This window comes from Trichomonas vaginalis, chromosome II (assembly GCF_026262505.1).
Source record: "Trichomonas vaginalis G3 chromosome II, whole genome shotgun sequence".
In the NCBI taxonomy this organism is placed as follows: Eukaryota; Parabasalia; order Trichomonadida; family Trichomonadidae; genus Trichomonas; species Trichomonas vaginalis.
The window spans coordinates 23,622,403-23,639,878 of NC_067204.1; the positions used below are offsets into that span (position 1 = coordinate 23,622,403).

Here is a 17,476-nt window from a genome sequence, read left to right on the forward strand (position 1 = left end):
TATTTTATATTATAAACAATTTTTTTATGAATACAATTGAATAGTTTATTCAATCACAAATGTAGGATTCAAATAGATATAAACAAGCAGTCCAGTATTTCGAAGTTTTTTTATTAAATTATTGCTTTTTTTGATTAATGATGGGCAACTACGTAGCGCGCTGAGATAAGATCAACGAAAATACGGAAGATTTTTTTTCTCGAGATTGATATTACAAACATATTAAAAATATACTTTGAGCTTTTTCTGAGCCGTACTCAGAAAAAAATATTCGGAGTATATTGGAATACCAATACATTCTAAATTGTTTTGGGCATTACAAATTCATTAAAAAATGGGACCTAAAAATTTTGAATTATAATTAAAATTTACTTATTTGGCTTGTACAAATATTTGTAATTTCTTTCAACATAGCATAAAGCAACTATAAGAAGAATTAATTGATATTAGTAGCACCATGCTCGACCAAGAACTTGACAATTTCTGTGGAATTTGCTTCGATAGCGACACTTAGAGGGCATTTATTAATATTGAGAGAATTGGAAAAAAATTGATAAATATGAAAAGAATCAGAATTCGATAAAACATTGATAAATATGAAACGAATCAGAATTTGATAAAACATTGTTAAATATGAAAAGAAAGAAAATCCAATAAAGTAATGATAAATATGAAACGAAAGCAAATGCTATAAAACAATTATAAATATGAATAGAAAGAAAATTTCATAAAACATTGATAAATATTAAAAGAAAGATAATAAGTTTCATGTTAACATCTGCACCATGTTCAACTAAGAATTTGACAATTTCTATTGAATTAGATTTAATTGCAATACTAAGAGGACATTCATTAATATTTAAAAAATATCATAAAACGATGATAAATATGAAAAGAAAGAGAATTTTATGAAACAATTATAAATATGAATAGAAAGAAAATCCAATAAATCAATGATAAATATGAAAAGAAAGAGAATTTTATGAAACAATTATAAATATGAATAGAAAGAAAATTCTATAAAACATTGATAAATATGAATAGAAAGAAAATTCTATAAAACATTGATAAATATGAATAGAAAGAAAATCCAATAAATCAATGATAAATATGAAGAGAAAGAAAATTCTATAAAACATTGATAAATATGAAAAGAAAAAGAATTCTATAAAACAATGATAAATATGAAAAGAAAGAGAAAAAAATTCATGTTAACATTTGCACCATGTTCAACTAAGAATTTGACAATTTCTGTTGAATTAGATTCGATTGCAATTCTAAGAGGGCATTCACTAATATTGAGAGAATTTTGCAAAATAATGATAAATATGAAAAGAAAGAGAATTTTATGAAACAATTATAAATATGAATAGAAAGAAAATTCTATAAAACATTGATAAATATGAATAGAAAGAAAATTCTATAAAACATTGATAAATATGAATAGAAAGAAAATCCAATAAATCAATGATAAATATGAAGAGAAAGAAAATTCTATAAAACATTGATAAATATGAAAAGAAAAAGAATTCTATAAAACAATGATAAATATGAAAAGAAAGAGAAAAAAATTCATGTTAACATTTGCACCATGTTCAACTAAGAATTTGACAATTTCTGTTGAATTAGATTCGATTGCAATTCTAAGAGGGCATTCACTAATATTGAGAGAATTTTGCAAAATAATGATAAATATGAAAAGAAAGAGAATTTTATGAAACAATTATAAATATGAATAGAAAGAAAATTCTATAAAACATTGATAAATATGAATAGAAAGAAAATTCTATAAAACATTGATAAATATGAATAGAAAGAAAATTATATAAAACATTGATAAATATGAAAAGAAAGAGAATATCATAAAACAATGATGAATATGAAAAGAAAGATAATGTGATAAAACAATGAAAAATATGAAAAGAAAGAAAATTTCATAAAACAATGATAAATATGAAACGAATGAGAATTCTATAAAGCAATGATAAATATGAAAAGAAAGAGAATAAGTTTCATGTTAACATCTGCACCATGTTCAACTAGGAATTTGACAATTTCTGTTGATTTCGATTTGATTGCAATACTAAGAGGGCATTCATCAATATTGAGAGAATTTGACAAAATAATGATAAATATGAATAGAAAGAAAATTCCATAAAACAATGATAAATATAAAAAGAAAGAGAATATCATAAAACAATGATAAATATGAAAAGAAAGAGAATTCTATAAAACAATGATAAATATGAAAAGAAAGAGGATCCAATAAAATAATTATAAATATGAAGTAAAAGAGAATATCTTAAAACAATGATTAATATGAGAAGAAAGAGAAAAAATTTCATGTTAACATTTGCACCATGTTCAACTAACAGTTTGACAATTTCTGTTGAATTAGATTTGATTGCAATTCTAAGAGGGTATTCATTAATATTGAGAGAATTTGACAAAATAATGATAAATATGAATAGATAGAAAGTTCCATAAAACAATGATAAATATAAAAATAAAGAGAATATAAATTTTGTTGATATTTCCTCCATTAGAAAGTAAATAAGATGAAATATCATAATTTCCGAAATGCATACTTTCTGCTATTGAATCAAAAGTTTGTCCAAAGTTTGATTTAAGGTAGTTAGCAATTTCATAGTTATGATAATCCAATGCTGTATCAATCATGTTATCAAATGATTTACCATCTTCTATCATTTCCATAAAAATGTTTGTATTTCCGCCTTGAACAGCATTTATTTCGGAGTATTCAGTGTATTTAGCTCCTAAATTTTTCAAGTAATTGAAACATAATTCTGAGCCATATTTAATTGCACAATTAAGTGGTGTGATATTTTTAATCATCTTATTAATATCAAGATTTGGGAATTTACTCTTAAGATCATCAATGTTATCCCATGCAATATAGTATAAAGGAGATTCTGTTGAATACAAATTCACAATTTCTTCTTCTATTTCAGGTTTGAAAATTTCAAAATTGAAACATTTATAATATAATAATGTCGCTAATTTCTCATTTTTCGGTTTGATTAGGCATGAGAATTCGTTTAATATCTTTTTGTAAAGTTCTGTAAATAATTTAATATCTTTTTCACGAATTTGTGAAAAAATATCAATCATGTGAAGTGTCATTTGGATAGGTATTTTGTTAGATTTAATAAATTCTATAATTTGTGATGACGTTTGTAAAATATTATTGGAATTGAGATTCCAAATATGTTTTGATGCTTGACTAGGGTATTCAAATATTTCAATTGGCTTAATGTCATTAAAATCACATCCAACTTCATTTTTTGTTTGCTCTGAACTTGACATGATTTGTAAAAATTTTTGCTGTGGCACTTTTGGGTACATAAAATATTATTTTCCATTCATCAAAAATTTCTGATTGATAATATTTATTTAGTATATCAATGCTAAATGTAAAATAAAAACAACTGGGGCAATAAGCGTAAGTAAAATGTTATATGAGAACCTGACATCGCATTTTGAATTTTTATTCCTTGAATGTTTACTAAGTATTTATGGCGCATTTATATTATATTTCACCAATAGATATTAGTCACTACCACAAAATACCCTATTTCAGAATTTATATGCATTTTCAATTTAAAGCAACCGTTATTTGATAATATTAATGAAACTACAATACTTTCATCTAATCTATTAATAATCTCTCTTAGATTATCGATAAAATAAAATCTAAAAAATTTTTCATTGATTCTCAGTATAACCAGTTTGGCCTAAGGGAGTTTGCTTTCATATTGCTATGTGGATTACTTTCATTTATACTATTCATGAATTTACAAAAATATTCCTTGATATAAATTAGATGTTAATTAAATGTTAATTTTGAGCACAAACTGAGTTAAATTTAGGAATATGACTGTTATTTAGTTGAAGTACAATCAAATACAGGTCAGGTAAGTGGGGCTTCCAGGCGCGTTGCGCCCTCTAGCCCCGAAGATGTTTAGTATAAATGAAGTTTTTATTCGGAAAATTGTTAGTCTTCTGGTGTGAATTCGGAGGACTCTTCTTGGATAGAGTCTTGTATTTCCTCCTCCATTGCTTCTGGGAAGAAGCCTTCTTCTGGGTCGAAAACATTATATAATGTGTCGCTTTTCACAAATTATATATGTTTTCATGGTTTGTCACTTTTCTGTCACTTTTCGGGTAAAAACATTTTTATTATTATATATAAATGAATTTTACAAAACCCCCGTTACCGTTCTTTGGAAATAAGAGTAGATGTAAAGATATTATATTGAGAGAACTTAAGAAACTACCGAATGGTCTAACATTTGTAGATTTGTTCGGTGGAAGTTTCTATATATCCCATTTATGTCATACAATATTCCCAGACTCAAAGATTATATGCAATGACTTCGACAACTATATGGACCGTCTCAAACATATACCAGACACAAACAATATATTGAAAGAGTTAAAAGAAAAGATACCTATAAGTAAGATGGAACGTATACCATTAGATAACAAAAATATTGTGAGAGAGGTTTTGAAAAAGCAGAATATATAGACTGGGATAGTATATCTGCTAGACTATTATATAGTGGTGCTATAAGAGTTCATGACATTGAAACACTTATGTCAAAAGTTTTATATCTTAACTATACAAATGTTTTCAAAGAGGACATAGAAAAATATATTGAGGGTATAGAGTTTGTGAGATGTCGTTGGACAGAGTTGTATGAAAAATATAAAGACAAGGAAAATGTTTTCTTTATAGTGGACCCGCCGTTCTATAACACATGGGATTTTCAATACCAAGTAGACTGGACTTTGAGAGACTCTTTAGAAACTTTAGACGTTATACATAACCATCCATGCTTTTACTTTACATCCGATAAAAGTGTTTGGAAACCGTTATGAGATGGTTAGAGGACATACATGACTATGAGTTTATATATGACAAGATAGAATATGAGAGAGGTCCTATAAACTGGAGAAAGTGTCACAATAAAGAAATTTTTTAGTAAGTAAATGTGGTTTGAAATAGGACTACTTGTTTTAGGTTTTTCCATTGTGTCATTTATTTATTTGATGTGGCAGAAAAGTACAGAGAATATGAAGATGAACCAATGCCTGCAAATGTTCAGTATATGTACTCGTAAGAGATATTTTATCTAATATTAAATGGACGCACAGAACTTAGCGAATGCACAGCAACCTGGACAACCAAACCCAAGAAATTCCAAATGAAGTTAGAATACAAACTGCAATGGCAAACGATGGTCAAGTGCCAACAGATGTACAAATGCAAACTGCCATGTCAAATGACGCTGCGTTAGGTTTGCCACCATGGTATGCAAATATGAGATGGAAAGAGTTTTATACAAACCCTGAAGTGGGATATAAACAACTTTATGCAGATGACGCGAACACAGGAGTTGACCCAGAATATGTTTTCTACCAGAGGAGAAACAGAATGTATGAGCTCCAGTTAAAGAATGCTATGGAACTCAACAGGAAACGTAAGAGACTAGGCGGACATTAGATTTTTACATATAGTAAAATGGGTTTCTTCAGTAAGATAGGAAACTTCTTTCGAAATGTTGGAAGAGGTATATGGAATGGAATAAAATCTGTCGGAAGAGGAGTATGGAACGGTGTCAAAAATATTGGTAAAAGAGTAGGTCAGTTTGTTGGTATTATACCTAAAGACCCTGAACCAGAAGAGCAAGCTCCTGTTATACAACAGCCTGAACCTGCACCACAGTCTAGTTGGCAACCAAATCCAACACCTCAACCGTATTAAAAAATTATATTTTTACCGTTCGATAGTAGTTGTATATGAAACTAAGTTCTAAGTAAAACGCATGGTATAATGGAATTATTCTTTTTCTTCCATCTGTAGTAAACCATACTTGAAAGTCTGAAATACTTCCACTTGGTGGTTCGTATAACTTTGTAGGTTTTTCGTAAAAGTCATTCATCAGACATAAGAAAGAGTTTTGCGCACCAGAAAATGAAGCATGAACATAATAGCATCTGGGTCGAAAATATTTTCATATGTTCCATTAGGGTTTTCGACTTCATAATAGTCCGGGTGTACTGGATATGCTGCAGGCTGATTTAACATCCTCATAAATCTATACCATGCCAAGTTGTTATATTTTGTAGAAATATAAACGTTTTCTCCAAGGTCTTCTATTTTATTGATTTTAACAGTTGCATTTTTCCTGTCATAAATAATATCGAGATGGTATTCTCCTTCGTCAATGTTATACTGGTTTGCATATTCAATATAGATATCGTTTATTTTTTCTTGAAAAGCTTGAAGAGTTGTTTCTAAGTTTATAAGCAAACTAACTTGTAAAAGTTTTCCCTGTTCAAATTTCTCATACATACGTTTTTCTTTGTTATAGTATCGAACTTCAAAACCGACCGTAAATGGGAAACCATGCATGGCTTCTGAAATGAACTTTATTCTTCGAAAGCCAATAGCTTTTGTGACAGATGGGTCTCTTAACCATCTTAATGGGTAGTCAAAACGATAGCCTTCATGCTTTACGGTATCTGTCTCAAACTTTTGACCGACATTAGTAAAAAGTTCATCTAATGGTTTAGTTGTAGCAACTCTAGAATTTTCTTTTTCTATTGGAAGCATATTTTATCTATAATAAAAATGTCAAATGAAACAGCGTCTATGAGAGAAATACAACACAACCGACAACTCATTATGCAAGCTCTAAATAAGAACACAACAAACTTTTCAAACTATTCTAAGATATCTGAGTCATTGAAAGGGGGTGACTTAAAACTGACATTAAACCCTATAACAGATGAGTTTCTATTTCAAGACAATAAGAACAATACTGTCTGTATAAATCCAACAAAAGGAACTTTAAACGAGAAACCTATAAATGAACTTCTTTTGAAAGCAGATGTTGACAACAAAGCTGACAAAGAATATGTAGACGATGCAATAGCAAAAGAAGAAGAAAGAGCTAACAAAGCTTATGCAACAAAAGAACATACTCATCCTGAACTAGCAGACAAAACATATGTTGACAATAAAATGTCAAGTGAAGTGACAAGAGCTGAAAACGAATATTCTAAAAAGACTCATATACATTATATTAACCAAATACCAAGTCTTAAGGAAACATTAGAGGCAAAAGCAGATAAGACTCATGCACATACCATTGCAAATATTACAAACTTACAAGAAACCTTAAACAGGAAAAGTGACGTTGGACATACACATACCATTGCAAATATTACAAACTTACAAGAAACCTTAAACAGGAAAAGTGACGTTGGACATACACATACATCTTCTGAAATAACAGACTTAAACGTTAGCCTTGAAAATAAAGCAGATAAAACATATGTCAATGAAATATACCAAAGTTTGATAGGAACAAAAAATATTGAAACTATTGTTGGTGACTTTTCTGTCAATGAAGAAAATAAATATTTTAGATGGCAGTTTGTACATTCCTTAAAAAATGGTATACGGTATAAACTCATTCCGAAAAATAACAATGAAATGTATGTAAGCTATATAAAGAATAATGGTACACAAGTTAAAGTTCCATTAGACAACAACTGCTACTTAAACTTATATGGAGACGAACAAAAGAAATATTTCCGAGTTTATGAAATGGCAGATATGATATTACCTGACCCAGCTCCAGCACCACATTATTATGACTATGGAGATGAAGACGGAACACTACACGCAGATGAACAAAAGTTAACATTATATTTAGATTATTATAGATATAAAAGATATAATGCAATAGAAAAAACGAGAATAGTATATTATTATATAGATGACAAAAATAAATATTATAGTCAAGATTTTACCTACCCTGAAAACATAAGATTATATTATAAAAATATTCTGACACAAACCAGAAGAAACCTGAAATAGTTGCACTATATTTTAAGTTCAAAAGAGACAATCCTATATTATCTCATATGTTTGATTTAATGAACCCAGTAGGTTCTATTTATACGTCTATGGATGCGAGAGGTCCTCAAGCAATGTTGGGTGTTGGTGCATGGGAACAAATAGTCGACAGGTTTTGTATTGTGCAAACTCTTCAAAGGAAACAGGTGGAAGTAAAACGATTTCAGGTGAAAATTTACCTGCACACAGTCATTACATAGATTTAAGTACATCTCAAGCAGGTTGGCATAAGCATAGATATTGGGATTGGTCAGGAATAACAAAAGGTAAGGATATGATGTTAAAGACGACGTTAAGTTTGCTATAAATTGTTACTGGGATGACACGCAGGAGAAGGAAACCATACACATTTCGTTTCAGGATATACGCAAACAACGGGACAAAGTAAAGAATACATGCCACCTTACATGACAGTTTACGCATGGTATAGAATTGCTTAGTCGTCATTTTCAACTTCTTTAGCATATTCGTCAGGAGTTGTCTTATATTTGTTAGGAACTGTCTTTGAAAGTATACCACCTTGAACTTTGACAAGTTTGAAACGAGGTCTGACAATAGTAGTTTTATCTTCTGCTTGCAGTGTGTACATTTTGCCATGTTTGCCTAAAACTTCATAATATTCTCTTGTATACTTTCTTCTATTTTTACGAACACGAATGTGAGTACCTGTCGGGTTCCCATTGTTGTCATAGTCAATAGTATTTTCATATGGGTCGCGTTTAGGTATTTCTATTTTTACTTTGTCACCTTTCTGAAGTTTGAAGCCCGGCATTCTTTCTTGTTTGTCTCTTTTGACTAATTATTAAATATATAGTCTTTCTCTAAGTCAGGGTTGTTTTTCATTTCTTCGGGGAGTTGGTTTCCCAAACCTTTTTGTTTACGGTTATTGTAAATATTTAAAACTTGTCTCATCTTTGCCATGGAGAAGTGTCTATATTTGTCGTCATATGACATTTCATTTGCTTCACCACCTTGTGGTTGGTTTAAGTCTCTTAACATTTTATACAACCGTCAATGACACCAAGAGCAGAATGGTTTTGGTCGACAATGAAATATTGGTTTACATTTTTTGAACGCAGATAGTTTTTAATATCATCTGATTTGAAAGAACTTTCACAGTCAGATTCAGTTTTGTTGGATGGTATTTGTCAACGAATATTGTCAAAGCAGTTTTCACATCTAAAATATTTTTGGACCATAATGGTATGGCTTCACAGTATCTTGTGTTTTGACCAACAAATATTAACCAGTATGGAGGTCCATCTGTTCTAACTCTCGGAATGTTTTCCAAGATATCCATAAACCAAGCATTTGGTGTTTGAACTAAAGATTTTTATCATGAGTGCTTTCTTTGTCGCTTTAGAAACATACGGGTCCTTGTTTGAATTCGTCATTTTTAACCCATAAGAAATGGGTTTATTTGGCGCATTAGCAGGAGTCGCATCTAGATTTTTACCCGCAGTGGGAACAATAGCCAGAGGTGTATTTGGAGTTGGAAGGAAGATTTTGAGTACATTAGGTATACTTAAAGATAAAGCAAACCTATATACAAACTGTACAGAAAGGTTGGGATGTAGCACGAGATTCAACAAATCTTATTCCAAATCCTGAAACAAGAGGAAAAGTTCAAGGATGGATGACAATGTAGGAAGACAAGCAGGAAACTATTATAACAAAGCAAATGACTACTATAACCAAGCAGGACACTATATGGACCAAGGTGAAGATTCTTTAACAGAGGATATAACCTGCACAAACAGTGGGTAAACAATAACCAACCTCAACCACCTCAAACTTGGGGAATGTAAAAATTTTTACTGAGATGAAAATGAACAATACAGCATTGAGACAAATGAGGTTCAAGATGGATTTGTCGGCTTCCAGCAGTTACACCACGTGTTTGTAAAGTTCTTCCTATACCTCAGGAAGTTTTTAGACCGACTTAAAAACCTAAACAACCAGTTGAAAACAAACCAAACTAAAATTTTTACTGAGATGAAATGACCGAAGAAGTTGAAACGGTAGATTTGACACCACAAACAAAAGTTCAAACCATTGTCAAAACCTGTCAAAGAACTTACAGATGAAGAGAAAAATTCAATAATAGAAAGTGCCAGGTCTGGAAATACAAACCCTAACTATAAAGTCACTTTTCATAGAAATGGAACGGCTAGTATCTCAAAAAAGAAACAGACTCTCACAAATAAAATATTAAGTCTGAAGGAGCTTTCGAGACAACAGATGGAAAAGTTTACTTCACTGACCAACAGTTCATTATAGAACATCTCATTGACTTAGAGTCGAAATATTCTAAACTTTACAACAAACACAAAAAGTTGAAAGGAAAACAAAAACAAATGGCATATGATATTTATGAAGATGTTGACGACACAACTGTTCCTGCAAGTGAAGTAAAGTCAGAGGAACCGAAAGTGACGAAAAACCGATAGAAGAAGAGAAACCAAAAACTGAAGATAAACCAAAACCAAAGTTTAGTTTCCAAACTAAACCAAGTCAACCTTCATTAGCTGGTATGGTTGGCGTCAAAGACTTATGGCAGCAGGCGGTTATGTAAAGTAAAGAAAAAAAATATTTTTTTATTTTTATAAAAATGCCCCCATATAGATGGATAGAAAGTCTGCTAGAATAAAAGCAGAGTTACAAAGATATGGTTGGAGAGTTTCGAAGAATTTTAAATATAGGAAGGGAAGACCCATAAAAGTCTATGACAAATTGTCTGGTCTTCGCTACGAAATGGATTTGGAAACAGCACGTGCCAATTATCCAAACAGGACTAGAGAGGTTAGAAGAAGAACGTCTTATGGACATGCCTTTCGATGTTAGTGAACCTCAAGTTGAAGGACACGACGGCTTTGCCAGATTCTACTGGAAACATGACGAAACAATTGCATCCTTTGAGAAGGAAAAAAGGAAAGGTGAAGACGCACATGCTCCCATGGAAAGAACAAGATATGCATATGAAAAGTATCGTGAAGTTAGAAGCAAATTACATCTGGTCGAACCTTTACAGTAAACTTTGACGAAGGAAAGAACAAAGAAGGCTTTCATGGGTGTACTTGCTGCCATACAAGACGGAAATAAGAAAGGACACAATCTCAGATTGACCATAACAGATTTGGATGGTCACATTTACTATGCACTGGCAATGAACAAACAGCCGCAAAACTTTCTTGACGCTTTCAAGACTACAAAGAGAGAACAAATGGTTGACTCCGACTCAGACATTTTGAATGCAACTGAAGGAATTGCAAGTGTCAAGTTCGAATGGTACCAACCTAACCCTCAAGCAGTCAGACAACATGCTGGATACTTCCCCTTCATAAATAAGTCTGACATTGACTTGACAAGGTATGGAATTTACAATTCAATTGAAACAATTGTCAACGAACCTTGCATTCTTACATGTCTCAGGAACTCTGGTCTTGTTACAGATGAGAAGATGAAGTATCTGAGTCATGTGTGAAGACAAGGTACATTCTCAGAGGTCAATTGGCAAAAATTGCACCGTTGGCAAATGTCAATATCCGAGTCAACATACCTACAGCTAAAGGTTCTCACATGACGACTATTTGTTGACAAAGACTTACCATGGTTGAAGATTGTAATTGTCCACAACCACTTCATGTTGAACAAAAGTCTTACAAACCCATTCTTTGGTAAAGTAAGTGCAACATTGTCAGAGCTGTAAACATTCTTTTCGAGAAAGGTTTGTTTGGAACCAATTCCAGATGACAAGCTTACAGAAAGTTTGTACCAAAAGACGAAAACAAACTTTTCATTGTTAGCAAGACCAAAAGTTGTTCCAGACAAAGTTCTAGTACAAAAGAAGTACACAGTTCCACAAGGGGTTGGTATGTTCGGATACCAACCTGAACCAGAAGAACTTCAATGAGGTTGCAAGAACTTCAAGATGCTATAAACAAACTTCCATTGAGACATCCAATTGACGTCAAATTGTATTGGAGAGCATCTGAGTTAGGTCAGAAGGTTTTATATGAAACAGGTTGCTTCGACGATGTTTATGAGATAACAGGAGAAGTTTCTCAGAAGATAAGAGACTCACTTGAATTTCCACCAAACTGGACCAATTGGTTGCGACAAGTTCGACTCAGATGAAAAGATATACTATGTCGACCTTAACGCTGCATACATGAGGTTTGTCCAATATATTCGACTGGAATTCCAAACGAAGATGGTGAGTTCCCGGGAAGGAACTATACAGTTGGAAAAGTCATACAACAACTGTATGATATTAGGAAAGCTTCAAACCCCCAAACTTGCAATGACACTCAAATTGCTTATGAATTCGACATGGGGATATTCCATTAAGAAACCTCAAGAGATGAAGAGTAAACATTATGAGAAGGTCGACAACTTTGTTGAAAGGTTTTCTCCTTTTGTTTTGAAGTACGAATTCACTCAGGTCAAATGGCTTAGTAACCACATTAAAACCTATTGTCGAATATTGGTCTTACCCTCAGTTCGCAAAGGCAGTCCTTGACAACTACAACAAATTCTTCTCCGAAGTCAAATCCAAAGTGAAGGTTTACTATGAGAACATTGACGCACTCATGACGAACGAAGAAGGCTATAACAAACTCATTGAAATGGGAATGGTCGGTGAAAAGATGGGCTGTTTTAAGCTAGATAAGGTATTTTCCGAAGTTCATGTAATATCGAAAAGGAAATATTGGGGCATACTTGAAGACGGCACAAAAATAAAACATCGCATGAAATAAAAAATTTATTTTTTAAAAAGTGACATTTTTTAAATTTATTTGAAATGTACGCTGATTTGTTTGGAGAAGACCGTTGGAAACTTGTTTGTTAGATGAGAAATATGAAATGGCATACCATTTTAAAACAATATATTTTTACATATATTAAATGCTTCGGTTGAAAAACAAAGAACAAAAGTAGCAGATTACAAACCGTTAGACTATATCTTTACAAATGCTGGTAGGACTATTTCAGATGAAGAAATTTCATCCCGAGCATACAGGTTTGACTATCCAATTCGTTGGCTTCAAGTCCTTCAGATGCAAAGGCAATAGGATTTAGAAGAGTTTTGTTTTCAAATAGAACTAACGCATTTATGTTCGCAGTATATTTTCATGGGCAGTATGAAGGTTCTGATGGTCTAATAGACAAATTTGACGAAATGAGAATCTTTACAGTTCGTTCAGACGAAAGTCTTGAGAAAACTCTAAATGACTTTCAAACTCAAATGAACAAATATTATTGGGAATTTCAAAAAAATACGACTCTTTACTAAATGGAACATACTATCTGAAACTAGAATATGACAAGATGAACTCCACCGTTTCATTTCAAAAGATTGAAATTAACCCTCCAAGAGATACAGAGTTTTTATTTGGGAAGTAGACAAACGTTCTTGGGCACAATTTCTTCGGTTACTAAACCAGAACGAACCATTACCACCAGATGGTCCATTTAAATTTATACTTCCACCAGCAGAATTTGATGGTTTATAGAAACGTGTTTGACCCTCAAAATGTTATGTGTCATGCAAGTTTCAGTTCAAGCACAATAGTTTTCTATGTATTGGTAAGGACTTTTATGACTTGCTTCTAAATTCTACGAACCATCTAGTAACAGTTTCTCTGACTTTCAGTTTGGTTCACAACAAATGGTGTGCAACATATTATCCATTGTACTATGACTTTTATCTCGAATTGTCTTTCATATATAACTACGGAAAAGTGCTGAAAAAAGTATTGAATGTGAAGATATTAGAAAATAACATTTTTTTTCTAACATCGTAGAAAACTCATGAAAACAATTTATTTTTGACACTTTCACAAAAAACATAAAAGTGAGTTAAAATGAGATGTTTACTGAACTGGCTGAATGTCGCCTTCTGAGGTTATGTAGAACGGCTGACCCGAGAAGTGGAACAGTGCTCTGAGAATTTGTATAATTCGTGGAATTGGACTCTCTCTGTTTGGAAGTTGTATCCAAGGACGCTTGGCAAAGAACTTGAGAAGAGCTCTTTCTTTATCTTCTTTATGTCGTCTACAGGAGTGTTTCTGGGTATTTGAATTGGAATTCCGGTTTCAATTTCGATTTTCAGCGCACCTCTTCCAGACAACCAGAAGCCGAGGGACTTGTTGGCTTTGTCCTTGCCCAAGTACTGCTTAACAACTTCATTTATCTCTATAAGGTAAATTGCCTCATCTAATGGCTCGATGTTGTCCATTGTTCTGTTCAGAACTAGTCTTTACTTTTTCAGAACAATACTTGTACTGTTTCAGAACAAGACTTGAAACTTTTCAGAACAAATTTCCCGTAAAAGCTCTCAATTTGTGAGAAAAAATTTTCTGTTTCAGAACATACTTGTACTTTTTCAGAACAATACTTGTACTGTTTCAGAACAATACTTGTACTGTTTCAGAACAAGACTTGTACTGTTTCAGAACAAGACTTGTACTGTTTCAGAACAAGACTTGTACTGTTTCAGAACAATATTTGTACTGTTTCAGAACAATATTTGTACTGTTTCAGAACAAGACTTGCACTGCTTCAGAACAATATTTGTACTGCTTCAGAACAATATTTGTACTGTTTCAGAACAATGTCCGACGTACCACCAACCGAGTCCATTCCCAAACCAGAGGAACCTAAAGCACCAGCCCCTGCACCTCAGTTCCAGCAAGTACCTCCGAATTACTACCAATTTCCACCTCAAGGTTACTACCCACCACAAGGCTTCCCGAACTACCCTCCTCAGCCTATGCCTTACTTCCCCAACCCTTGGATGTTCCAGCAAGCTCCACCCCAGCAATTCCAATCTCAGTCCAAGAGAGACCAAGACTTCGAAGAAGGTCTGAACCGCTTACGCAAAGAGTATGCTACAGCTCCAATTGAGAGAAAGTTGTTCCCGGACCAAAAAATATAATTTAGGTGAAGAGGTGAGATTTCACCTCTTTTTTCACCTGTTTTTTCACCCTCTTGAATTTTCATGAATTTTATATATTAATGTTTTCGTTAAGCCACTTTGTGCCGTCATTCAGTCAGTCAGTTTAGGAAAGACTTTAGAAAGTTGTTGGAAAATAAGTCCTGGGAAGAGTATTATAAGGCATTTTGTGAAGAATATAGCAACCGCCGGAATTCAGACGGTTGCTTTTTATACAAAATTCATGCAGGAAATTCTTGAGTTTTGGTTGAAAGAATACGGTGGAGCCAAAAGTGGCTCGACCTCAAAACAAGCATTTTATGAGCTTACAAAGGGTGTTATGAATGAATTCAAATGTATTTACATACATCCTGACCTCGTTCATTTTGTTGCTGAATTCAGCAAAAATATAATTTAGGTGAAGAGGTGAGATTTCACCTCTTTTTTCACCTGTTTTTTCACCCTCTTGAATTTTCATGAATTTCCTTAAGATAGAAAAAATAAAGTTAGTTTTATTTTTATTTATTTTTTTATTTTGTATGTAAGAACAGATATGTCAACAATCGGCACAACAACAATTCAAACAACTACAGCACCAAACTCGTTAGTCATGAATCCAACATCTATGTTAGTAGAAATGAAAAGCTTCATTCCTTCTTCATATACTTTCGAAACAGAAATACAAAGAATAAAGCAGGAACTTTTAACAAGTAATTTAGACTGTAGTGCGAAAGATGAAACAAATGAACAGTATCTTTATGAAATGGAGGACCTCATCGACCATTTGCCTAAACTACCTGAAATTCAGCAGCAAAAACTAACTATTCCTGAATTCGACGAAATTGAAGTCAAAGCAACTGACTCAGTAGAAATAAAGAAGTTCATACGAAAGGTAAATTATGAATTCCTTGGTTTTCATTGCAACCATAAAGTTATGGACAAAGATTGCGACATGGTATATAAGAACATCTCTGACATATATAAATCTGGGGAGTTTAAGACATACGACAACTTTGTTTCATTAGCTGCAAAATGTGTATGGCAGATAAGAGATAAAGATAGAAGAGGTAAGGTATGGAATGAACAGATAAAACCAACTGCTTCAGATTTAAAGAAAACCATTGACGCCTTGGTTGTTTTAGCAGGTAAGGTTTCAGAATATAACGCAAAAATGAACCCGCAATGTTCTAAATGTAAAGCAGCAATGAGGAAATATAACTACTCAGTCAAAGAGATAGAACGTATGAGAAACGACTATGCAGATTTAAAGAAAGAAGCAGAGAAGCCGGTAGAAAATAAAATGGACATGTTAGAATTTCTGAACAAAAACTATCCAACTGCTGACGATTTCCTTCTATCTGACGTCAAGAAGAAGTATAAAGAAACTTTCGGTATCGTTAAAACATTCGATGTACTAAAAGAAGAAATAGAAGCTACGAAATTGTTTAGGATTTCAAATATACATCGTACAATTCATGTAAAACGCTTATAAAATAACTGAGGTGAAAAACAGGTGAGAAAACGGGTGAGATCTCACCTCTTCACCTAAAATATATTTTTATTGAATTCAGCAACAAAATTCTGAGTAAAATGGCATATGGCTTGTGTCAAACCGTTGAGTTTTCACAAAATTTAAAAAATAACGTTTACCATGTAAAACGTTTATAAAATAACTGGGGTGAAAAATTAGGTGAAAAAAGAGGTGAAATCTCACCTCTTCACCTAAATTATATTTTTGCTGAAAAATGACCAAAAATCATGAATTTCCTCATATGCTTGCTTCCCTCGGAAAACCGAGAGAAGAGATTCCGTACGAAAATCGCAAGAATTTGGCTCCTGGTTTGAGAGGATATTATGTACATAGACTTCTTGTAAATGCTGTTGCAATGTGGGCTTCACCTCGTTATGCTTGGTATATTTACAGACTTCTTGACGAAATTCATAGACAAGAACGTGAAGAGATGGAAAACAAGCTTGAAGCATTGTTATAACATTCGATGTACTAAAAGAAGAAATAGAAGCTACGAAACTGTTTAGGATTTCAAATATACATCGTACAATTCATGTTAAACGCTTATAAAATAACTGGGGTAGAAATGAGGTGAAAAAACAGGTGAAATCTCACCTCTTCACCTAAATTATATTTTTATTGAATTCAGCACAAAAATCATGAATTTCCTTAAGATAGAAAAAATAAAGTTAGTTTTATTTTTATTTATTTTTTTATTTTGTATGTAAAGACAGATATGTCAACAACAGAGAAACACAACAACAGTTATAGTCCATGAAGCTATAAATGAAGAATACGAGTACATACAGTTTAACAAACAACTCCGTCTCATTCGTTCAGTCAAAGACGATATGTACCAAAGGCAAAGTATTTTGACAGCATGTTATGCTCCAGATACTAAGCTTCCTAAAGACTGGTTTAGGAACCAAAGCACACAAGAACTTTTGAGCGAAGCACAGCGAGACATACTTTTTTCTGAAAACAGTGAAGAACAGCGAGTAGGTATAAAACCCCAGTCGCCAAAACTCTATGAAAATCGTGAAAAATTGCCAAACGGTTTGAGAGGATATTATGTACA

At 32.5% G+C, this 17,476-nt stretch overlaps 6 protein-coding genes and 3 pseudogenes across 9 annotated transcripts, besides 1 other annotated feature; 6 read left to right on the forward strand and 3 right to left on the reverse strand.

Annotated features, from left to right (window-relative positions):
* Positions 1–2,427: 2,427 nt before the first annotated feature.
* TVAGG3_0597600 (spectrin binding) lies at positions 2,428–3,327 on the reverse strand (the record flags this gene model as incomplete). Its single annotated transcript, XM_001304484.1, has 1 exon — positions 2,428–3,327. The coding sequence occupies one exon, from the start codon at positions 3,325–3,327 to the stop codon at positions 2,428–2,430; it is 900 nt and encodes a 299-aa protein (XP_001304485.1).
* Positions 3,328–5,299: 1,972 nt separating this feature from the next.
* TVAGG3_0597610 (uncharacterized protein) lies at positions 5,300–5,527 on the forward strand (the record flags this gene model as incomplete). The annotated part of the gene is made up of 1 exon (XM_051239666.1): positions 5,300–5,527. The coding sequence occupies one exon, from the start codon at positions 5,300–5,302 to the stop codon at positions 5,525–5,527; it is 228 nt and encodes a 75-aa protein (XP_051097490.1).
* An 18-nt stretch (positions 5,528–5,545) lies between these two features.
* Positions 5,546–5,788, forward strand: TVAGG3_0597620 (serine threonine-protein phosphatase family; the record flags this gene model as incomplete). Its single annotated transcript, XM_051239667.1, has 1 exon — positions 5,546–5,788. The coding sequence occupies one exon, from the start codon at positions 5,546–5,548 to the stop codon at positions 5,786–5,788; it is 243 nt and encodes an 80-aa protein (XP_051097491.1).
* A 4-nt stretch (positions 5,789–5,792) lies between these two features.
* Positions 5,793–6,640, reverse strand: TVAGG3_0597630 (annotated as a pseudogene). The gene has a single exon. A coding segment is annotated over exon 1 (848 nt).
* Positions 6,641–7,090: 450 nt separating this feature from the next.
* Positions 7,091–17,476: part of a mobile genetic element that runs on past the window's edge.
* TVAGG3_0597650 lies at positions 9,952–10,531 on the forward strand (annotated as a pseudogene). Its single transcript has one exon. A coding segment is annotated over exon 1 (580 nt).
* On the reverse strand, positions 13,828–14,192 carry TVAGG3_0597660 (annotated as a pseudogene). The gene has a single exon. A coding segment is annotated over exon 1 (365 nt).
* On the forward strand, positions 14,568–14,891 carry TVAGG3_0597670 (uncharacterized protein; the record flags this gene model as incomplete). The annotated part of the gene is made up of 1 exon (XM_051239668.1): positions 14,568–14,891. The coding sequence occupies one exon, from the start codon at positions 14,568–14,570 to the stop codon at positions 14,889–14,891; it is 324 nt and encodes a 107-aa protein (XP_051097492.1).
* TVAGG3_0597680 (organellar and viral DNA polymerase type B) lies at positions 15,883–16,380 on the forward strand (the record flags this gene model as incomplete). The annotated part of the gene is made up of 1 exon (XM_051239669.1): positions 15,883–16,380. A coding segment is annotated over one exon (498 nt), but the record flags the coding sequence as incomplete, so codon positions are not given.
* On the forward strand, positions 16,661–16,879 carry TVAGG3_0597690 (KilA, N-terminal/APSES-type HTH, DNA-binding family; the record flags this gene model as incomplete). The annotated part of the gene is made up of 1 exon (XM_051239670.1): positions 16,661–16,879. The coding sequence occupies one exon, from the start codon at positions 16,661–16,663 to the stop codon at positions 16,877–16,879; it is 219 nt and encodes a 72-aa protein (XP_051097494.1).